This window comes from Pantherophis guttatus, chromosome 7, assembly GCF_059756535.1.
Source record: "Pantherophis guttatus breed Tessera chromosome 7, ASM5975653v1, whole genome shotgun sequence".
NCBI classification, from domain to species: Eukaryota; Metazoa; Chordata; class Lepidosauria; order Squamata; family Colubridae; genus Pantherophis; species Pantherophis guttatus.
Window position 1 is genome coordinate 91,472,472 of NC_142069.1, and position 24,717 is coordinate 91,497,188.

Sequence of the window (24,717 nt, forward strand, 5' to 3'; positions counted from 1 at the left end):
AATCCTCTTTGTTGCTCTTCTCTGCACTCTTTCCAGAGTCTCAACCTTTCAGAAATTTCAGAAACGAGGGGTTTCTTCTGAAACTTTTCTTTTCCTGGATTTATCCATGGTTGGCCTACTAGAGGTCGAAAAGCTCAAGAAATCGCGTGCCGGCGGATGTTGCACATAGGCAGTTGTGACGCATATTTTGAGTGACAGGGAGCCACAGCAGAGGGGTGAAAGAGCCACATGTGGCTCCAGAGCTGCCTTCCAAGGTCTCTTACAGCTCTATTCTAGATTGAAGTCTCAGCCTTGGTGTCCAATTTTCTTTGAACAAGCTTCTTCACTCATCATCCACTTTGGGGATCTGTAGACTCCGCTGTCAATAACTTTATTCAGCAGTTGAAACGTGGCTTATGTTTCATTTAATTTCCAGCGCCTGCCAGCTCTTCTGCATCCTTCAATGGTTTGTTACCCAGGCAACGTGGGGACAGGGACTTGAAAATAATCTTAGATTATGCCCTCGGCTAGCTCTTCCATTGCTTTGATACCCATAACGAAATCCTTGATTATTTCTCTCACTGTTTCTTCCTCCACGCAGACCTTCCGAGTCCCAGGGACACCGTCCAATTATCAGCATTTACTTAATTTTTCCCAGGCATATAATTTTACTTTCCTTTTCACGGAGAGAAAGCATGTCTCCCAGGTTGTAAAAAGCAGCTAAATTTAAACCCTCGCGTCGAAAACGAAGGCGGCAAAACTCCTCACTTCTCTAAAATCCATCCGTTAAAAAAAGATATATATATTTTTAGTTTTGTTTTCCCGAGTGTAACTTGGCATCCGACTGGTCAAGGAACACTTTGATTAATTGACCATTAAAGTAAAAGTTGAGAACAAGTGCAATCTTTAAAAGGTTTTCTATTTATGTTCCCCGCAGAGACAAATTAAATGGTGGTTGGTGAAGACTCATGAGAGTGTATTTTTTTTAAAAAAAAATTAAATGTAGTTAATAAATATGAAATGGCACGCCAACATATAAGGTACAAAGGAGTGGTGCGGTGGCCTAGAGATGGAATTCTCACCTCACAATCAGGAGACTGTGAGTTTGATTCTAGGTAGAGGGAGATATTTCTCTCTCTGGGCACAATGAGAATATATCTGCTGAACAAAACTCCGCATTGGCGTCAGGAAAGGCATCCGGCCAGTAAACACTCAGCTCCGTTCAGACTCTACCCTGCAAGGGATTATGGGGTCATTAAACGATGATGATGATGACTGACAAATAAGGTACTTTGGCTGCAGAATTAAATGGTATAGCTGCTTAAATTAAACTGGTGAACGGGATCATTTTAAAATTCAGTCAAATACAAAGGCCATTTCAGGAGAAGAAACTACAGCTACTCCTTGACTTGCGACCACTATGGAGCCCAAAGTTTATGTTACTAAGTGAGACGTCTGTTTCTCCGTGTCATATAATATATGTGGGTGTATGCACAATTTTGTATTTATTTATTTTGTCGTGTTTATGTAGTACATATTGGAGGTTAGTAACCCTTTGAGAGCTCTATGCAACGAAATTTCATTTTAAAGTATGCCGATTAGTCTACATTCAAAGTGGCAATAAAGTTGTTCGAACTTCTAAGAGTTAAGTGAATTTTGTCCCATTTTACGACCTTGCTTGCCACGGTTGTTAAGTCAATCATTGCAGTTGATAAGTTGGTAGCCTGGTTGTTAAGCGAATCCGGATTCCCCCATGGACTTTGCCAGTTGGAAGTTCGCAAAAGGGGATCACGTGACATAATCGGGACATAGCAACGGTCATAAATACGAACCAGTTGCCACATGTCTGGAACACGTGATCGTGGGAACACTCCAAAGGTTGTAACTTTGAAAAACGGTCGTAAGTCCCATTTTTCAGTGCCATTGTAACTTTGAACAATCACTAAAGTGTTGTAAGCCAAGGACTACCTGTAATTCAGAAGATTGTTGTTGTTAGTTGTGAAGTTGTGTCTGACCCATTGCGACCCCATGGACAACGTTCCTCCAGGCCTTCCTGTCCTCTACCATCCTCTGGAGTCCATTGAAGCTCATGCCGACTGCTTCAGTGACTCCATCCAGCCACCTCCTTCTCTGCCGTCCCCTTCTTCTTTTGCCCTCCATCGTTCCCAGCATGAGGCTCTTCTCCAGTGAGTCCTTCCTTCCTCCTCATTAGGTGGCCAAAGTATTTGAGTTTCCTCTTCAGGATCTGGCCTTCTAAAGAGCAGTCAGTCAGGGTTGATCTCCTCTGGGACTGACCGGTTGGATCGCCTTGCAGTCCAAGGGACTCGCAGGAATCTTCTCCAGCACAATTCAGAAGATTATCCTCCACTTAAGGTCAGTGGTGGGATTCACCCGGTTCGCACCACTTCGGGAGAACCGGTTGTTAACTTTCTGAGCAGTTTGGCAAACTGGTTGTTGGAAGAAATCATTAGGGCAGAGAACCGGTTGTTAAATTACTTGAATCCCACCACTGCTTAAGGTTACTATTCATTTTCGTTTGCCAGAATCATTTATTTTATTTTTGAGCTGACAAAGTCACACAGAACCTTTTAAAAGTCTTGCCTTTTTAAATTCCGTTACGGATTTTATAGTTTTGGGGACTTTTTAAAAACATCATCGCCTAGCTGACATAAAATACCTTCCGATGGTCTTTCCATCAAATTGCACCTTTGATGGGTGCATTCGCATTTTTTGACATTTGCAGCTGAGCTTTCATTAATCTGGCATTCAGCCCCCCTGTTCTCGGATGTGATCCAATCCTTCCCCCAAAGTATTGAGGGATGCCAATCATTTGTATTTCAGCAGAACCTTGCGGGACCTTCAATATCTTTTGATTTTCTTCCCTGCAGGATATTCGCCCTTTCGTTTTGACAGGCAATTTCACCACATTTCTTTCTTGCCAAAATACTGCTGACAAAGAAATTCATCGTTTAAAAAAAAACAAGGGAAAAAAAACTGTGCAGTATAATAAGCAGCATCTAAGATAACCTCTGCCACGGTTTTAATTTCCTTTTGCCAACCAAGGCTGAATCTTCACTCTGGTCACTGAAGACAGAAATCAAACAATTTTCTTTTTCCCCCCCCATTCGCTCACATCATTTATCTCAATTTTATTCGGGGATGTTTCTTGCTGAGCATGGCCTTTGCATAAATTACTGTCTTTCTTATTATATAAAAACGGTCAGAAGAATACATACAGTAGTGGCCAAAACTGTGGAAACCTTTTGGGGAAAGTGTATTTTCTAAAACTAGCTAAGAACACTACTTTTTTTTTTTTTTGGAGTAGTACCATACAATTATATATTAATGGAAAGATAATTTAATCAAGAATGTAATGCAATAACTTTTAGGAAGGATTTGCTACTAGAATAGCAGTTACAGTATAAAGAAGGAAAGTGAAACACATAGAAAAAATGAGATCTACAAAAATTATCCCCATGTCAGTTAATACTTTGTTGGGTAACCTTTAGCATGAATTATGGCCTTACAACATCTTCCCATGGAGTGAACCAAGTCTTTTAATTCTGCAGCTGTTATCTTATGAAACCAAGATTGAATGATGGCTTCTATTAACTGGGTTTTATTGCTGGGTCGCTTCTGACTAACCAGTTTCTTTAGTCAGCTCCATAGATTTTTCAATTGGGTGAAGGTCTGGGCTATTCCCAGGCCATTCCAGCAGTGGAATAGGATTATCTTGAAACTCCAAGAAAAAAATGTGGTGTTATTAGCCATCAAACCTCAAAAATACACTTTTCCCAAAAGGTTTCCACAATTTTGGCCACTACTGTAGAGTCCCGTTTCTGAGTTAAGATAGAATGCGATCTTGTAGCAAAAATAGCTGGTTTTTTTCCCCCTCTTGCCTGTTCATTTCCTCTAACAATTTTTTTTTAAAGTTAGTACTTTTGGTAAGCAAGAAATGTAGAAAATACTGAGCCAATCCAAACACTTCCAAAACTGTTTAATATTATTATTAGGCAGATGTGCTTATGCAGAGCTGAAGGAGGCTTGCTTAACCCAACCATTTTCAAATTATATGTCAAATTCAAAGTTTCATTCAGGGACAAGTTTCTCCCCAATTTTCTGCTAAAAGATCTATTTTCCAAGCTTTCTAAGGTCTTTTTCCTGACTTAGCATCAAAAACGTAGGAACAAAGGATTTCCACCTGGAAGGAGGTGAGATTATTCTACTTTCACCCAGTGAAAGTAGATACCTGCCTATCTGGTATTATTACACCGATCACTAGGATGTAGATTCTACATGACCAGATTCATCTTATTCCATAGAGATGGGTTCCACTTGTTAGTTTAGGGCAATGGTTTTTCAACTTTGACAACTTTAAGATTTGTGGACTTCAACTCTCAGAATTCCCCAGCAATGCTGATTGGAGAATCCTAGGAGTCGAATGTGAACTTTACAAAAGCTTTGCAAGTTGACATCAAAGTCTACTCATCTTAAAGTCGCCAAGATTGAGAAACATCTCAAGGAGTTGAAGTCCACCCATCTTTAAGTTGCCAACATTGAGAAACATCTCAAGGAGTGAAGTCTACACATCTTAAAGATGTGAAGGTTGAGAAATATTGTAAGGAGTTGATTTCCACCCATCGTACAGTTGTCAATGTTGAGAAATATCTCTAGGAGTGAAGTCCACCCATCTTAGAGTTGCCAAGGTTCAGAAACATCATAAGGAGTTGACGTACATCCAATCTTACAGTTGCCACGGTTGAGAAATATCTCAAGGAAATAGAAATAGAATCACAGAGTTGGGAGGGACCTTGGAGGTCTTCTAGTCCAACCTCCTGCTTAGACAGAAAACCCTACACCACTTCAGACAAATGCTTATCCAACCTCTTCTTAAAAACTTCCAGTGTTGGAGCATTCACAACTTCTGCAGGCAAGTTGTTCCACTTATTAATTGTTCTGACTGTCAGGAAATTTCTCCTTAATTCTAGGTTGCTTCTCTCCTTGATTAGTTTCCACCCATTGCTTCTTGTCCTGCCCTCAGGTGCTCTGGAGAATAACTTGACTCCTTCTTCTTTGTGGCAACCCCTGAGATACTGGAACACTGCTATCATGTCTCCCCTAGTCCTTCTTTTCATCAGACTATACATACCCAGTTCCTGCAACCGTTCTTCATATGTTTTAGCCTCCAGTCCCCTAATCATCCAGGTTGCTCTTCTCTGCACTCTTTCTAGAGTCTCAACATCTTTTTTACATCGTGGCGACCAAAACTGGATGCAGGATTTCAAGTGTGGCCTTACCAAGGCATTGTAAAGTGGTGTTAACACTTCACATGATCTTGATTCTATCCCTCTGGTGATGCAGCCTAGAACTGTGTTGGCTTTTTTGGCAGCTGCTGCACACGGCTGGCTCCTATCTAAATGGCTGTCCACTAGGACTCCAAGATCCCTCTCACAGTTACTACTATTGAGCAAGGTACCACATATACTGTACCTGTGCTGGAGCTGGAGCTGAAGTCCACCCAGTTTAACATTGCCATGGTTGAAAAACGCTGGTCTATAGAGTGCAAATTCTCTACTCAAAATTGACCGCATGGACCTTTGTACTTTAGATGTACTTTAGATTTATGAAAATATCCAGGACTTGATGCTCAGGGGCAGTAGGAAGCAATATATAGAATCTTTTTTTTTTTTAACAAACTTTATTAAATTTATTAAATTATCAAACAATTATAAAAACAATTAAAACCATAATAAGATATTCATATACATATATATAGAATCTTATCTGCATGGAATAAATAGACAACCTTCCCTTAAGCTCTGAAAGCAGAGAAATCTGGCTGTTAAGATTATGTCATGCCTCTCTGTGTGGGATTTGACATGATTCCCACTCCCAACCTCCATATAGCAAAGAGCCAGATATCCTGCCTATCTATTGAAAAATCATCCAGATTCCAACCACTCACTAAATTAAGAGTCAAGCACATCTTTTTCAAGTTTCCTAAAGATTTGCACCTAGTTTTCATGCGGAGGGTTCCTTCCCTCCCCCACTCTCCTTTTTTACTAACAGTCCACTGAATTGTCAGATGTTGATTTACAAGGGTGTCGGGTATGATTCACCATTTAAAAATAAAGGAACATTTCAAACAGGGAGCGGCGGGGATGAAGCCAAGAAGATGGCAATCAGAATGGCTCGTATCCATGATTAACAGTTGGATGGCTTCCTGTAGGAGGAGAAAAGGCAGGGACTGGGGCAGGGATGGGTTCTACTTCCCTTTACTACTGGTTTGCAACGGGGCCGTGTGACGTCATGTTCCTGATGGGGTCGGTGGACGGAGCCTCCAGCCAGTTTTACTACTGGTTCTATAGAACCAGTCCGAACTGGAGGCAACCCACCACTGGACTGGAGGCGGTGTCAAGAGAGAACTTAACATAGAATCATTACATGGCCACAAATGTTTCAAGTTTAGCCTGTTTTGAATTCTGTTGACTCTTATCTAGCAACAGTTTAGTGCTGATCATTAGTTGACCAGATTCTTGTGTGTATAGACATGAGCAATAAATCTGTTGATCTGGAATTTACTGATGCCAGTTCCTGACTCCATCCTGCCCCCTTTATCAAATAGTCAACTCTTCACTTATGCTCATTTGAGATGCAGTGGTCCTTTTAGCTTCCATCTTCCACATCATTCTCGCCCCTCTTTTGTGGAAACCTCTTTATATTTTATTCCTTCTTTGGTTTCAAAATAACCCCATACCTGGAAAAAAAATGTGAAGAAGCTTTTCCAAAGGTTTCAGACAGGAGGTCAACTCCAGACGTGTATTCACATGGAAACATAATCTATGGATTCTGTTATTATGGCTATGACCTGGTTAAAATCTCTGGGAACAGTTTTATTTTGAGAATAGTAATGTCCAGAAGATAAGATGGTCATTTGTTATCCTTTCACAGTTTTTTTTTTATCTTGCTCTGATACCCTCAATGTTTCTCAACTTAAGCTACTTGGAGATGAGTGGATTTTAATTCCCAAAATGCCTTAGCCAGTGTGAGGAATTCTGAAAGTTGAAGTCCATTCATCTTCAAGGTGGAGAAACATGGTTTATTCTATTAAACCATGAAACAAGTAGAATTTCAGTTACTTGGTTCAAGTTTTGCAAGCGGAAGAGCTCAAATGTAGTATTTGTAGCTTGTTTGAAACTAGGGTCACTGCTAAATTCAGTGTAGACAATACATAGAAGAATGTTCTTGACTTGGTCTAATGGTACAGTAAGAAAGTAAGTCCAACTAACTAGGATAACTTAAGATTGTATCTTAAACCAGCTTCACTACTTCCCATAAATCTGCACATTTCTGGTGATTCCAGACCAGGGGTGGGTTCCACTTATTTTTATTACCGGTTCGCAATGGGAGGAAGGAAATAGGAATAGGGAGGGAGGGAGGAAGGAAGGAAGGAAAGAAAGAAATAGGAATTACAGAGGGAGGGAGGGAGAGAGGAAGGAAATAGGAACGACAGCTAGGAAGGAAGGGAAGGAGGTGTGAAGGGAGGAAGGAAGGAAATGAGGGAGGGAGGAAGTGGATGAGTAGAAAGAAGGAAGAGGAGGAGAAAGGGAAGGAAGGAAATAGGAATGACAGCTAGGAAGGAAGGAAGGGAAGGAGGTGAGAAGGGAGGAAGGAAGGAAATGAGGGAGGGAGGAAGTGGATGAGTAGAAAGAAGGAAGAGGAGGAGAAAGGGAAGGAAGGAAATAGGAATGACAGCTAGGAAGGAAGGAAGGGAAGGAGGTGAGAAGGGAGGAAGGAAGGAAATGAGGGAGGGAGGAAGTGGATGAGTAGAAAGAAGGAAGAGGAGGAGAAAGGGAAGGAAGGAAATAGGAATGACAGCTAGGAAGGAAGGAAGGGAAGGAGGTGAGAAGGGAGGAAGGAAGGAAATGAGGGAGGGAGGAAGTGGATGAGTAGAAAGAAGGAAGAGGAGGAGAAAGGGAAGGAAGGAAGGAAGGAAAGAAAGAAAGAAGGAAGGAAGGAAGGAGTTACAGGATAGGCTTCTGAGCTTGTCTGTTCTCTCCATTTCTGGCACGTTGGCAATTGGGCAGAGTGGAGGGCATGCTGCAGTGAGCACGCCTTGAGTTCTTGGTTGGGTGTCGGCCAGTTTGATTCAATGTTCTCTCATCGACTGATTTTTCTCCCTTCCTCTTTCCTTCCGGCAGCTCCTGAAGTCCTTGCCCAGAAACCCTACAGCAAAGCAGTCGACTGCTGGTCCATTGGAGTGATCGCCTATATTCTGTAAGTGGTATCACATCAATGATTCTATGTTAAGTTCTCTCTTGACGCCGCCCCCAGTCCCTGCCTTTTCTTCTCCTACAGCAGGGGTGGGCAACTATGGCCCTTTTACAACCTGTGGACTTCAACTCCCAGAATTCCTGAGACAGCTAAGCTGTCTCAGGAATTCTGGGAGTTAAAGTCCACAGGCTGTTGCCCACCCCTGTCCTACAAGAAGCCATTCAACTGTTAATGGAAGACTGCTATCAAATATTGTAGCACTACATACATTTCCTTAGCTGTTCTTGACTGGTAGCTTGAAGATGGAGAACTTCCATTTTTTAAAACAGAAAACTGTTCTTTAGCTGACATTTGCATTGCCCAACTCCAAAGCTGTTGACCAAACAAAATCCTAAGGATTTCTTCAGTGATTTTCTTCCCCCCTCTGACTTCCCCCATTTTTAATTGTGTTTTTCAGGCTCTGTGGCTACCCTCCGTTCTACGACGAAAATGACTCCAAGCTCTTTGAGCAAATTCTGAAAGCAGAATATGAATTTGACTCTCCCTATTGGGACGATATCTCTGAATCTGGTAAGAAACGCAAGTTAGGATCATTCCCTGATACCAACAATTTTTATCTTGCATTTTCCGTATAGTTTTCCTAGTCAGAGCTGCTGTAGGGTGGGCTATGAATGATGTTACACGCATGCTAGCTGGGGAATTCTGGGAGGCGAAGTCCACACATTTTAAAGCTGTCAAGGTTGGGAGACACTGGTTTAGTGTACAACTCGATTCCTACTATGGAGCAATCACGATTTCCTGCCTTTCCTCCTCCTGTTTCCCTCCCTTTTTTTTTTCTAACGTGGTGCAGTTACAGCACCAGAAAAGCCAACACAATCCCAGGCTGCATTAACAGAGGGATAGAATCAAGATCACGTGACGTGTTAGTAGCGCTTTATAAGGCTTTGATAAGACCACACTTGGAATCCTGCATCCAGTTTTGGTCGCCACGATGTAAGAAAGACTCTAGAAAGAGTGCAGAGAAGAGCAACAAAGAGGATTAGGGGACTGAAGGCTAATATATATATATATTGCAGGAACTGGTTATATTGCAGGAACTGGTTATGTCTAGTTTAATGAAAAGAAGGACTAGGGGTGACATGATAGCAGTGTTCCAATATTTGAGGGGCTGCCCCAAAGAAGAGGGAGTCAAGCTATTCTCCAAAGCACCTGAGGGTAAGGACAAGAAGCAATGGGTGGAAACTCATCAAGGAGAGAAGCAACCTAGAACTAAGGAGAAATTTCCTGACATTTAGAAGAATTAATCAGTGGAACACCTTGCCTCCAGAAGTTGTAAATGCTCCAACGCCGGAAGTTTTTAAGAAGATGTTGGATAGCCATTTGTCTGAAGTGGTGTAGGGTTTCCTGCCTGATCAGGGGGTTGGACTAGAAGACCTCCAAGGTCCCTCCCAACTCTGTGATTCTCTAATATTGTTATGTGAATCAATTCTCAGTCTCCAGTTAATAAAACCAGATATATCTTCTTGTCTGAGAAATCCATGAATAGCAACTGTGCAAGTAAAATAACACTGTAGGAATTATGGCATCAAGCTGAGTGTTTGAGCTGAGCTTCATTACATAATCAATGTGTTGAATTGATTATTAATGTAATTCCCTTTATAGTCAGGTTTGGGCTGCCTTGCAATCATCATCATTTATTTATTTATTTTATTATTTATTAATTTTATTTCTATACTGCCCTTCTCCCGAAGGACTCAGGGCGGTGTACAGCCTGATTAAAAGCACAAAGACAGACAAAATTTAAAAATAATTTCAAATTATTAAATAATTGGCTCAATTATAAAAACCCCTAATTTAAAATCCCATATTTAAAACCGATTAAAATCTTTACACTGATAGCCCAGCCTGGCAGAACAACAAGGTTTTGAGGGCACAGCGAAATACACGGAGATCAGAGATCTTACGCATTTCTGGAGGCAGTTCATTCCAAAGGGCAGGGGCTCCCACAGAGAAGGCCCTCCCCCTGGGTGTCGCCAGCCGACATAATTTGGCCGATGGCACCCATCATCTTTTAATGACCCCGTAATCCCTTGCGGGGTGAAGTCTGGGCAAGTGAATGGAGCTGAATGTTTACTGGCCGGATGCCTTTCCTGTCTCCAATGCGGAGTCTTGTTCAGCAGATATGTTCTCATTGTGTTTGGGATATCTCGCGTTGCCTTTATAAATACCGCTCTGCCGTTTTGTTCCTTCAGCTACCAAATACCTTTTTCTTTCTCCCAGCTAAAGATTTTATTCGGAACCTGATGGAGAAAGATCCCAATAAAAGATATACCTGCGAACAGGCTGCCCGTCACCCATGGTAAGCCAGTTTCTTCCATCGTTTGTCTTGTTCATCAATTCCAGTCTCATTTGTCTCTGGGGAAAAGATCGCAGTGCCAAGGAAAAAAATATTGAAGAAGAAAGAGAAGGCGCTGAAAATTTAATTATAATATCATAGGCTGCCGGCAAAATAAAACTTGGATTTAAAGCTCCAGGCAACCCGGTCTTATGACGGCAGTCAGACAATACACATAGATCTGAGATTCAGCCTGGGTAAGCCAAGAGATTTTTTAATGGAAAATTGAAGGACCGAAAAATTGAATGCTCTTTCGCTCACCGTAAAGGAAAATTTGCGATGTGCTCCCAGGGAAATGGCAATCTGCCATCCTCCTTGTAACTCTCAATTCCTTTTGTGTTCACCCTTCTCCTCTCTTTTTTTTAAATGGAAAAAGGTTCAGGTATTATTTTCCCATCGAATTAACTTCATTGTACAGGCCGTCCTTGACTTAAAACAGTTCACTTAGTGACTGAAGTTACAAGGGCATTGAAAAAAGTGACTTATGGCCATTTTTTTTCACACTTATGACCGTGGTAGGTTCCCCCAGGATCAGGTGATTTACATTTCGGATGCTTGACAACCAGTTCATATTTATGACCGGTTCACTTAATGAATTTCTCACTTAACAACATAAATTTGGGGCTCAGTTGTGGTCATCAGTTGAGGACTGCCTGTGTTATGAACCCACATCTCAAAGAGAGATCAAAGTATCTCGACAGCTGCTAAACTATAAATGACCACTAGGGGGAAGTAGGATACAGAAAACATCCGTTTTGCTGCCCTCTAATGGTTGCCTGAAGTTTTGCAGTGGGAATTGATATCCTTAATTTTGGATTGTTTGTCTAGCTATGCTTCTCCAATAGATCGACTGTGTTGTTTGAAGCTGTTCTTTAATTATCTCCGAGAAGCAAGTGCATAATTTTAAACGGTGACATTGAGTGATAATAATAATCTGTAGCCTTGATGAGACAAAAAACTATGAATTTTGCCCTAGGACCATGTGTAGTAAAAATAAATCCAATTCGATTCCTGCATGTTTAGCAAGATGAGGGAAGCAGGTTGATAAACTTCAAGAAAAACAAAGGTATAGAAGAAAAATTATAATGAAGAAAAATAAAAAAAGATAATTTCAGTCCCTTTCAATGAGCATCAAGATCTGTTGTCCCAAAGGTGATTTTTCAAAAGGCAACTGGAATTTCTTTGTTTTTTCCTTGAAGAGGTTTCACTTCTCATCCAAGAAGCTTCTTCAGTTCTGACTGAATGGTGGAGGGTGACTGAGAATCTCCATAGACATCAGATTCCATTGTTATTTTTTTTGCAGAACATTTTGTGATTCAGCATAGACGGAAACCCCTCCTTTAGATTTAATCCAGAATCATTGGACAATATGAAGCAAATATCTGATTATTTTACTATGCAGTGCTGAGGCTAGCTGACTGGGAACTACACCCAGTAGTATTTGCTATTTCTGCTATTTTTCCTGCAGTTTGCTTTAGAGTTTCCGTTCCATTGAGCAGTGAGGGTTCGTTGATTTAAATTACACCAAAGAACATTTAACGAGTTGCTTTGAGTATCTTAAATCGTTGCTGTGGCGGCCAAAATCTTTGTAGTGTACCTTGTCCTGCCTGTGCTTTGCTGGTCAGATGTCATGTATCCTTCCTCACTGGCTGCAAATGTTCCTTACTTCTTTTGATAAAAAGAAAAAGTATATGTGGTACCTTGCTCAATAGTAGTAACTGTGAGGGGATCTTGGAATCCTAGTGGACAATCGCTTAAATAGGAGCCAGCCGTGTGCAGCAGCTGCCAAAAAAGCCAACACAGTTCTAGGCTGCATAAACAGAGGGATGGAATCAAGATCACGTGAAGTGTTCATACCACTTTATAATGCCTTGATAAGACCACACTTGGAATCCTGCATCCAGTTTTGGTCACCATGATGCAAAAAAGATGTGGAGACTCTAGAAAGAGTGCAGAGAAGAGCAACAAAGATGATTAGGGGACTGGAGGCTAAAACATATGAAGAACGGTTGCAGGAACTGGGTAAGTCTAGTTTAATGAAAAGAAGGACTAAGGGAGACATGATAGCAGTGTTGCAATATCTCAGGGGCTGCCCCAAAGAAGGGGGAGTCAAGCTATTCTCCAAAGCACCCGAGGGTAGGACAAGAAGCAACAGATGGAAACGAATCAAGGAGAGAAGCAACCTGGAACTAAGGAGAAATTTCCTGACATTTAGAACAATTAATCAGTGGAAGAACTTGCCTCCAGAAGTTGTGAATGCTCCAACACTGGAAGTTTTTAAGAAGATGTTGGATAACAATTTGTCTGAAGTGGTGTAGGGTTTCCTGCCTAAGCAGGGGGTTGGACTAGAAGACCTCCAAGGTCCCTTCCCACTCTGTTATTCTATTCTATTCTATTCTATTCTATTCTATTCTATTCTATTCTATTCTATTCTATTCTATTCTAAATCTAAACCACATACAGTACTCCGGTCTTGAGGATGTCCCACCAACACAAACAGGGAAGCAGAAAAACAAAGAATAAGTCAACTGGTCAAAAGCATAGAAGATACTTTGAAGGGAGAAGGCCAGCTCTGGATTTCTGATGGTTGAGGGCTGAGGGGATCTTCCCACTCATTTACCAGGCAAGGCCAGAAAAATTTGACCTGACAAATTTTGGCAGGAAGCTGTTAAAGAGAGCTCGGGTCCTTTTGTTTATGGAAGGAAAGGAAACCTTCCAGTGTTCAGCAGGTGGCCGATTGAAGGTGTGCCAAGGCTTTCCGTTGACCCATCCACAATAAAATCCCAAAAGCTTAGATATCTCTTCTTGGCCAGATGTTTTCCTTGGCAAGATCCAAGCGACACTGGCTTGCCGAGAAAGCGAAGTAGAATCAGCCCTGCGGAATATTCGAATGGGAGATTCGCCACCAGGAAGCCATGGAGTTGTAAGCTAGTTTGGGAATCTGAAACCAGGGTCCTGTAGGAAAAGAGCAGACAGAGCTGGGAGGGAGTTAAACAAGTCATTAACCAAGAGTCAGTACATTGCCACAAATGGTTTAAATCCAACCCCTTTTGAATTCAGATGACCCTTGTTGTTGTTAGTTGCGAAGTCGTGTCCGACCCATCACGACCCCATGGACCATGTTCCTCCAGGCCTTCCTGTCCTTGACCATCCTCTGGAGTCCATTTATGCTCACGCCGACTGCTTCTGTGACTCCATCCAGCCACCTCCTTCTCTGCCATCCCCTTCTTCTTCTTTTGCCCTCCATCGTTCCCAGCATTAGGCTCTTCTCCAGGGAGTCCTTCCTTCTCATTAGGTGGCCAAAGTATCTGAGTTTCATCTTCAGGATCTGGCCTTCTCAAGAGCAGTTAGTCAGGGTTGATCTCCTCTAGGACTGACCGTTTGGATGGCCTTGCAGTCCAAGATGACCCTTACCTGGCACCAATTTAGATTTGAACTTTAGTTGACTGGATTCTTGTGGATAGAGTTGAGCAATAAATGTTCTGAACTGCAATTTAACATATCCTGATTCTTTGCACCTGATAGTCCCTGAAGAAACCAACTTTGCTCTTGTGTATGGAGATTCTCAGTCATCCAGGTGATGGTTGTCCCAAAGGTGCTTTTTCCCAAGATGCAACTGGACTTTCTTCCTTCGGTTTTTGTTTTGAAGACCTTTTGCTTCTCCTCCGAGAAGTTTCTTCAGCTCTGACCGGAGACCGGATGCTGCGGAAGGGAAGGATTTGTATTCCTTGCAGACAGCTGGTCATTTGCATCCTTTTAGAGGGTCTTTGAGGTGCTTCTTGGATGAGAAGCAAAAGAAAAACCTGAAAGTCCAGTTGCCTCTTGAAAAAAGGCACTTTTGCTCTTGTTGCCATGAAAAATACATGGGTGAGTTTATGGAGTCTCCAGAAGTTGAGTCAGGTCAAAGAAAACCTTTTGAGTTCCTCCTTGCTCTCCTTTTCTTCTCGTTGCTTCCATCTTTCCTCGGTGGCTTCTCTCCATGAGATGAAAGCACTGCTACTGATGCTGAAAATGGCAGGTGAACTAACGATGCTTTTCTAGAGAAGATATTCTGCAGTAAGGATATCATCACAGTGAAGGCTCCCTGATGTGACCCCTTCAAGCGCCTCTCATCTCAAAAGTCCTCAGGGAATTGCTTCAACAGCAGATACTATAACAAGGCAGGAAGAGACATTAAAGAAATGGTCTATATCCCACCCAGATCATGATCTTAATGGGTGGAAAACTCTTGAGCACGTAGCCCCTGTCCAGAATCAGGATTTCTGTTCGAGAGTCTGCTTCCAGGTCAACCATGACTTGGTCTGATAGCCAGAAGAAGTTCCAACTGAACAAATGCTACATGAAAGCAAAGATTAGGCAATTTTGAGTGAGTAAACTATATGATTTTGGTCCTTCACTAAATTTAACCCTGCTGGTAGGGAGGTCTACAGAGAGCTTTCCTGAGGCTCATTTTATGGGAGATGATTTTTTTTTTTCATCCAAGAATAAAACGCACCGCTGCATTTAATTCTGAGTTTCCTTGGTAACCATCAGGGCAGTTATCCTCTTACTGAACCCGGTGATTAAAAAATGTAGAGCTAGATTTCATTCTTGTCTCGGTAAGAATGACGAGGAACGTTCCTACAGTTGTAAACTGTCAAAAACAAGAACTTCATCAAACATCTTCTTTATTTTTTTTCCCAGGATCGCTGGTGACACAGCCCTCAACAAAAATATCCACGAGTCCGTCAGCGCTCAGATTCGCAAGAACTTTGCAAAAAGCAAATGGAGAGTAAGTTCTCAGATGGTTTACACTGATGGAGAAGACTGACTGACTGGCTGACTGACTGACTGGATGACTGACTGATTGGATGATTGACTGGATGATTGACTGACTGGATGACTGACTGACTGACTGGATGACTGACTGGATGATTGACTGGATGATTGACTGACTGGATGAATGACTGAATGACTGATTGATTGGATGACTGACTGACTGACTGACTGACTGACTGACTGACTGGATGATTGACTGGCTGATTGACTGACTGAATTACTGACTGAATGAATGACTGACTGGATGATTGACTGACTGGATGAATGACTGAATGAATGACTGACTGGATGAATGACTGACTGACTGACTGACTGACTGACTGACTGACTGACTGACTGACTGACTGACTGACTGACTGGATGACTGGATGACCGACTGGATGAATGACTGGTTAACTGACTGACTGACTGACTGACTGACTGACTGACTGACTGACTGACTCACTCACTCACTCACTCACTCACTCACTCACTCACTCACTCATTCATTCATTCATTCATTCATTCATTCATTCATTCATTCACAATGCATGCATGCTTTCTAAGGCATGCGTGAAAATGTTTTCTCGTTGCTTTCCAAGGTTATGATATGTTGTTCTCCTCAGGAAAATTTAGCTTGGCCCAGTCAAACCAGCATTAACTTTGCTCATTGGAAGCCAGCTGGGAAGGTGCCTAGTGGCGATCACGTAACCCTAGGATGCTACGGCCATTGCAAATACATTCTGAATATTTGTGCCTGAGTTATGGTCACATCACAGGAGGGATGCTGCAATGGCCATCAATGTGAGGAACGGATTTCACTCACTTTTTTTCCGTGCCGTTGTAACTTTGAACAGTCCCTAAACAAACGGTTGTAAATCCAAGCTTGCCAGTATTCAACCGTGCCCTCTCAATATGAGGGTATCTTCAGCAATCCTATATGGTGGGAGAGCAGATATTCTGAAGTATTCTGTAGTAGCGCCATATTCATTCTCTTTCTCTGAAATTCCTTTTCTTTGGTCTCTTCTTTTCCAGCAAGCTTTTAATGCCACAGCTGTGGTGAGACACATGCGGAGGTTACACCTTGGCAGCAGTTTGGATAGCGGTTCCAACATTAGTGTATCAAACAACCTTAGTTTGGCCAACCCGCTCCCGGATGGAGCCCCCAGGAAAGAGTGTAAGTACATGGTGTGTAGCAGTGTGTGTGTATATGTGTAAACCAGGGGTTTGGCGCAAGGCTTAAAATAATCCAATATTGACCACCTCCTGCTACATATAACATTGGCCATCTTCTGCATGATATAAAGAAGAGATTGAGACTCTAGAAAGAGTGCAGAGAAGAGCAACCTGGATGATTAGGGGACTGGAGGCTAAAACATATGAAGAACGGTTGCAGGAACTGGGTATGTCTAGTCTGATGAAAAGAAGGACTAGGAGAGACATGATAGCAGTCTTCCAATATCTGAGGGGCTGCCCCAAAGAAGAGGGAGTCAAGCTATTCTCCAAAGGACCTAAGGATATGACAAGAAGCAATGGATGGAAACTGATCAAGGAGAGAAGCAGCCTGGAATTGAGGAGAAATTTCCTGACAGTGAGAACAATAATTAGTGAGAACAATAATAAAAACTTCCAGTGTTGGAGCATTCATAACTTCTGGAGGCAAGTCGTTCCATTGATTAGTTGTTCTGTTAATGTCTTCTTAGTTCTAGGTAGCTTCTCTCCTTGATTAGTTTCCATCCATGGTTTCTTCTCCTGCCTTCAGGTGCTTTGGAGAATAGGTGGACACCCCACCCCCCTTCTTTGTGGCAGCCCCTGAGATATCGGAAGACTGCTATCATGTCTCCCCTAATCCTTCTTTCCCTTAAACTAGACATACCCAATTCCAGAAAACGTTCTTCATATGTTTTAGCCTCCATAATAATGCAGCCCTAGAGATGGTTTGTCTTCCTCTGAAAACATTATCATATTTGGAGCTGGTCTGAATTTCCTGGAGCACAGGATTTGACCCCATTACCAAAATCAAGTTGTTCCCTAAAGTTCAGCCTGTCTCACAGGGGGCTGGCTTGAATCATATCGCTGTCATTCCTATCGGCAGAATTCAATGTCTCTTATCTCCGAATGTCGTTTCCTCTCCAGAGCAAAAGGATGGTCTTTTAGAGATAGTCAACAAGGCAGCCCCTCGGGGAATTCATGTCGCTAAGACCTGAAGAAGATTTATTCCCGTTTTGGAGTTCGGTATCTAAATGCAGCTTCAGGGGACAGAAGCCTGAGCTCCATCATCAGTATTCTGATCAGGGACATGTGGTTCAGATGAGAATAATATGAGCTTGCAAAGAAGATCATTGGAGTGGATCTTTTTTTCCAATCCAATAAGACTGTATTTATTTATTATGGCCCCAGATCAGCATAAGATGGTAGAATGCAAACAATAATTTTAAAAACTAAAAAAGGCTAAAACACATAAAATATTTTAAAGAGAGAGGGGGGAGGGAGGGAGGGAGAGAGTGAGAGAGAGAGATTATATAGCTAGATAGATAGACAAACAAACAGACAGACAGATAGATTGATTGATTGATCAATAGATTGATAGATCGGATGGATGGATGGATAGAGATAGATGATAGATAGATAGATAGATAGATAGATAGATAGATAGATAGATAGATGATAGATAGATAGATAGATAGATAGATAGATGATGGATGGAGATAGAGATAGAGATAGAGATAGTTATAGAAGGAGAGAGAGAGAGAAAGAGAGAGAAAGACAGACAGACAGACAGACAGTACAAAATTCTTTTAAAAAGCTATCAAAAGATGTAAAAACATTAATAAATACAAAAAACAGAATAGTTAATATATGACTAACTAAATCTACCACAATACAAAGCACTCTTGATTTACAAGTTAAATACTCATTAAGGCTGGTTTGGCGTGTGTGTGTGTGTGTGTGTATGTCTTCTTAAATTTTCGCGGGTGTGTATATGCAAAAAATTAAAATCTCGGGTGTTTTCCCGCATCATGTTAAATAGCTTAGTTAAAATGTTTAAAATCCTATGTTAAAATCTTCCAAAAATCCTTACAGAGCACTCTGCAAGGTCCTTTAAAACCTTAGCTAAAATCCTACCAGTACCTTAAAAGTTTTTCTTTCTAGCAAGATCGACAGGGTTGTGAGCCTGTCAAAACGTTGCCTGATTCCCATTGTGGCTGGGAGGTCATGCTCTGTCCTTGGAGCTGGGTGAGGGGGGATGTAGATTTTAGGAGTCTTTGCTTTTCTACTCTTTAATCCAGGGGTCAGCAACCTGCGGCTCCGGAGCCACATGTGGCTCTTTCACCCCTCTGCTGCGGCTCCCTGTCACTCAAAATATGTGTCACAACCGCCAATGTGCGACACTCGCCGGCACGTGATTTACTGAGCTTTTCAACCCCCGGTAGGCCAACCATGGATAAATCCAAAAAAAGAAAAGTTTCAGGAGAAAACAGAACTACATATGCTAGTTTTGTGGCCGCTCAAGAAATAGTCAGGCACAGGAAAGGTTTTGTGGCTCCCGGTGTTTTCTTTTCTGTGGGAAACAGGTTCAAATGCTCTTTGAGTGTTTAAGATTGCAGACCTCTGGAATAGAAGTTGATTAGTGATGTCTCTTCTCTTTCTCTCGCTTCCTTCAGGTATTCCCTCGTCTACTCCCTGTAGTTTTGCTTCTTCAGCTTCGCCCGGTATTTCTGCTGGAGGAGAGAGGAGGCCCAGACAGACCACGATAACCACAACGACAATACACACAGGGACCAAGTGATCCACAGGTCACCCCCGTGATCCCACCCACAAGGAAGATGTCAGAGATGGGAGAAAAGAACCATCTCGGTGCCCAAACAGGCAGGGAGGCAAACTTTCTCCCAGGTGATTTCATCCTGCATTGCAAACACATCGAAGCATTAGAAGAATAGAAGGATTTCAAACACTCACACAAAAATAAATGGCCATATTTTATACCGCGATTCTGAAAAGTTGCATTCGTCGCGAGCAGAAGGGACTTCAGGAAGATGGAAATGGGAGCAGCACCTGGTTCTGGTTCCAGGAATCCAAAATGTTCTGACTTAGGTTGGACCTGTTGTTAGTTCCTCAATGATTTAACTCTGTTCTCAGTGTTAACCAGCTTTTTGTTTAATCATTAACGAAATAGTTCAACTGGATGATTTAGAGTAATTTCAAACATTATTATTATTATTTTTCGTTGTATTTTTGTATTTTTAGCTTTATTGGGGGGTGGTTTTTTTCCTCTTTTTTTTTTTCCTCCAAAAGTAGAGAATACAAAGAAGTATTCATGCATTAATCTTTTAAATCTGGAAGGATTTCGCGGCGTGTTTTATATGTACATATATGTACATATTTTTTTCTTAACTCCATAACTCTGGACTGCAGACTTGTCTGGATCTTGCAGTGACGTCGAAAACGAACTCTTTTTGCATCCTATTTTTGTCAAGAAAATGGGAACAGGCTCCCGTTTCCTTCCAGTCCCACCGACGGAAGGGGAAGGTTTCATGGGTTGGGTGTAAGAATAAGATTCTGCGCTAATCACAGTTATAATGTTTTATTCTCTGTTTGTATTCGCATCAGACTCATCTTCACGGGCTCCAAAATGGGGCTTTAAGAATTTCCCTGTGGTTTTTTCCCCTTTTCAATTAAACTGAGGAGTTGGGAGAAAAAAAAAACACCTTACAAAAACTTTATTATGGCCAAAGACCAGCATATTCTATATGGTGTAAAAAGGATATGGAAGTATAAAGTGACAGTATAAAAAGCAAAGAATGAAACGGTGTGGGACTGGGGAAATTCATAAATACAGCAGAATAGATACGTCAGGAAATCAATGTGCTGTAAAAGGCTTCGGTGTGATTCTTTCTAGTAAAATATGGAATAGCTTGTTTTAAATCGAGTTTCCTAAGCAAAGGAGCTGGATAAACTTTCACCCAGGCAAAATGTAATTTTTGTCCCCATGAATTACAATTAGAAAAGGTGCGTTTTTTTCCCCCAATACAGTCATTTGCAGTAAGCTGTGAAGTGATTGCTGAGTCTGTTTCTTCCAGAAATGTTGGGCAATTGTGATCTTAAAATCCACCTTGCATTGAAATATGACCTTCCCAGCCAGGCACAAAAATGCATCTTATTTTTTTCCACTGTGGTTTCCTTAAGACTCAAATATACCGCTTTGCAAATCTGGAAAGAAATTGCTGGCGTGCGGCACTCGGAATAAAGGTGGATTTTGCTAGAAGCTTTCTGTCGAAGACTAGGTCCGGGATTTAAAATGAGAAGGAGGAAATCCTTTTTATGATGTCTTGATTTAGCTCAAATGGATCCACAATGAAGAAGAAGAATTTGACGCCCAACCGCCAGTCTGAATTCTCTCCAGCCATTCTTGAGCCACGGGAAAAAAAATTATAATAATTTTGACAGATGTCTATGGAGATTCTCCGTCATCCAGGTCATGGTTGTCCAAAGGTGCTTTTTCAAGAGGCAACTGAGCTTTCGTGGTTTTTCTTTGAAGACGTTTCGCTTCTCCTGCAAGGAGCTTCAGAGCTGAAGAGGTTTCTTGGATGAGAAGCGAAATGTCTTCAAAGAAAAGAAAACCCAGAAAGTCCAGTTGCCTCTTGAAAAAGCATCTTTGGGACAATAATTTTGACACAAAATTTAGATCTTTCCTATCCCGTTTCTTGGAATTCTCTTCTTAAACTATAGGTGTAGGGTCTAACACCTCTCCACAGATTGACATATGCACCGGTTCAAAACGAGGAAGAAAATACTACTTTAACGGCAGAGACCGTGTTACTGGAGTCCATAATACTTCAAAACCGCTGGTTCTGGATTGAAAGCTCAAACCAAAACAGATGTAAACATCTGTTGCTGCGCTGTGAATTTTAAGCCATGGGTAAAGGCACCAGCAGAATCCTGTCTTCTGAAAATACATAGGTTAATTTCCAGGACGTACATTTGAATATTTAGATCAGTCTATGCGGTTTTAATTCCAGTGCCATCCCCATGAAAAAACTTGGAAAAATGTCCCTTTCTCTTGCAGATTTTGCCTGTCTGATTAAAAAAAGACTGGTTAATAAAATCATCTACGTGATGCAAGAATATAAACCAATAGCACAGAATAAAGCGACAGTCAGAAAAACACTGTGAGAAAAACTGTGAGAAAAACACTGATATGCTTACGTCCTTCCCATTAAAATCAATAAAAAAGCTTAATTTGGGCTGGACCCCATGGCTGATGGCCAGAATTAACTCCTAACAGTGTTTCTCTCTCCCTTATTCCTTTCTCTTGTCTCATTTTTCCCTTTATCCCGAGGTTTTACAATATAAAGCCTGTCCAGACTAGCAGACTTGATGATGTTACTTAGTTAGGTCATGAAATGTCTGTAGGGAAATAACCAAGCTCGGAGAGCAACAAGGATCTCTCATTTCAACCCTGAACTACAATAATAATTTAGTAGGACTAGAAAAACCATGTAACAAAGGAGAATCACTGTTCTATTTTATTTCAATCTGGGGAAAAAAAATTCACCGATGCTCCTATTTTTCATAAATCAAATATTTTTTCAATCAAGGCAAATGTTTTTTTTAAAACATCTATTTTAGTAATGAGAAGTTTGAAAAGTACCCATTCTAAATCTCAGAGTCCCAGCCCCTGATCTTCATGCCTGGTTTTGTTTCATCTTAGATTGCAGGTAGTTTTAGAATCATTATGTCATTCATCATTTTTTTTTTTTTAAAAATGCAAAGTTTTGAAAAGGGTCTCTGGTTACAGAAGAGGGGAAAATAGATTCTATTTTTATCTTTTAAAAAATAATAATAATAAACCGATACATGCCTACTAAGGGCAGTACATTTATCTATAGAAACATTTTTTTAAAAAAAGAGAGTTTATTATTTTCTTGATGGGAAAACAATATAGTTCTGGTTTTGTGTGAGGTTTTCAATTTTTTTTTCCCCACCCAAATTGAGGAATGGTGGGAAACAGATCCGGGAAGCCAAGCCTTGGTACAGAATTGGGAATTGTTGCTTGGAAGAATTAACAACTCCGAGATGTTGAAGGGGAAAAAAAAATGCATGAAACTGCACTGCATGTTTTAATGATTGAGCTTGCTTTCCCAATCTTTGCCTTTGTATGAAAACACCTTCCGAATCCGAAGGCTTTCTCTCCATCTCTTAAATCTGATTTTTTTTTTTTTTTTTTTTTGTAAAACGTATCTCATTCTCTATAACTTCTGAGTCATGGCTTACTCACGAAAGTGGAAAAGCTAACCAAGTAAGGATTAAGGAAGTTTCAAATGTTGCTTTGCTAGGAAGATCAGAAAGCATGAACAAAAAAACACCTTGAAATTCCATCTTTCCTCTTGTGGGACACAGAATTGGAAATTGTCTAAGTTCTCGTCATGTTATACAGGAGAGGATTGTATTCCAATAGCAAAAATGATGGAGGAGAACTTCTTTTATCTACCTATGCATTGCATCCATTTATGCTTTTGGGAAGAAAGAAAAAGGAAAGTTCCACTAAATATTACATAATACTCTGCAACAGGATGTTTCCACAGGAATTTCTTGGCAAAGGTCAGTGGGAAGTTTGAAAGCTAGAGTTTGAAAGCTGGGAGGTATAGATAGAAGCCTATTTCTAATTTTTCCCATGGCTGCAGTGAGTTGGCGGAGGCACATTGTCCCATTCCGTGAATTGTAGAAGTGCACCCTAGGCAAAGTAAAAAAAATACTTGCAAACGAAGATGTTTAAGTCACACTGAAATTAATTATTTTTCTGACAAAACCTTACGGGTACATAATTGGGGGAAAAAAGCCTATTCGGATTCCATGAGACTTGCTCCTCTGTAAGTAAGTTTAGTTTTGTAGCCTTAAGCTTTCTGGATGCTTTGGGCTGTGAGATCCGGCGGCAACCAAATAGGAATGACATATATTGTTGATTATTTTGTGTGTTCTCTATTCCCTATTGCAATGTACTTTCAAGACTCATTCAATGGCCTGGGTAAGACTTTGGATGTATATTTTCAAGCCGAGCTACCTATTGTTACATGTGACCGATTGCTTGTGACTGAAGCGGACTGAAGACTTTTGTTCCTAAATGAAATCCAGCCTTTTATGTACATTTTATTCATTTGGGTTGTTTTATTTGTTTATTTGTTTTTTTAAAAAAAGCTTGGTTTTACTCGGATCCAAATCTGGAACGGTTCTTAAACATGGCATTTAATGGCAAAACATCTCATTCTTACTTTTATTTTTACAACAAACAACAACAACAAAAGTGAGCATGTTTTTTTTAAAAAAATGTTTTTAAAAAGTCCATTAAAAAAGGGGGAAAATTTTTTCCTTGCAAACTTGCAAATTTAATCCAGGAATGTTCGATGTGCCTGTTATTATAAGTCTTGTAATCAATTCAGTTCCATAAAAACCATCTTTGAGAAGGGCAACGTGTATTTACTCAGTGCATGTAAACAAGGCATAGCAAAATGTTTAACCCGCCTAAGGAGTTTGCGATGTTACAAATCGTTCATGGGGCTGTGTTGCAAATTATTCTCTGCCTTGACAATCATGTATACAGTACTTAGCGAGATTTCTATCATAAAGATTATTTAAGGGATATAGAGAATAATTTTCCTCCAATAAATGAAATGAAACTGGATTCTTCTGAGATGCTTTATTGTCTACTCTGCGCATGGGTCTGTAGGAAGTTAGCACCCACCCCTCTCCTAGGAAAATGAGATGTTTTAGGAAATATTAAAAGGGCAGAATATTTCCCCTAAAAGGGAGGCAGAAACTCAGCTCCCCCCACCCCACATCTTTGTCAATGGGCCATTAATGCCTGGGCCAGTCCATTGTATATAACAAAGATCTACCTCCTTCAAGCAGAGTCATAGGAGGAATTGCCCAAAGCCCGTTCATTACATCATCACCCAGCACGAGTCAACCAAGCTCAGAATTCAGAAGACAACCTACAAAGTTACCCCTGCATGGCCCCATGGGAGTCCGACAACCAATCAGAGCACAAGTTCAAATTCAAAGCCCAATGGAGGGTATAAAACCCAGGTACGCTCAGCATCTCCCCCCTTTCTGCCCAGGAAACCATGTGATCCTGTCCACCATTAAACCATCTTTCCAATCAGCCACCATGTTTCCAGTGCCTTTCTCCCCACTTGGAACCAAAACCCAGATGGACATTTCTTCCAACAGGTCCAAGAAGGTGGGAGGTCAAGCATAAAGGCAGGGAAGACCTA

General features: G+C 41.1%; 1 protein-coding gene across 1 annotated transcript in view; it reads left to right on the forward strand.

Moving 5' to 3' along the window:
* The window catches only part of CAMK1D (calcium/calmodulin dependent protein kinase ID), a 175,980-nt gene extending 151,855 nt beyond the window's left edge, over positions 1 to 24,125 (forward strand). The window contains exons 6-11 of the mRNA XM_060694924.2: positions 8,181 to 8,256; positions 8,711 to 8,823; positions 10,534 to 10,612; positions 15,332 to 15,419; positions 16,481 to 16,622; positions 19,111 to 24,125. Of these exons, the coding sequence (XP_060550907.1) occupies positions 8,181 to 8,256; positions 8,711 to 8,823; positions 10,534 to 10,612; positions 15,332 to 15,419; positions 16,481 to 16,622; positions 19,111 to 19,235 (623 nt within the window). The 3' untranslated portion in view covers positions 19,236 to 24,125. The remainder of the gene's footprint in view (positions 1 to 8,180; positions 8,257 to 8,710; positions 8,824 to 10,533; positions 10,613 to 15,331; positions 15,420 to 16,480; positions 16,623 to 19,110) is intronic.
* Positions 24,126 to 24,717: the final 592 nt, after the last annotated feature.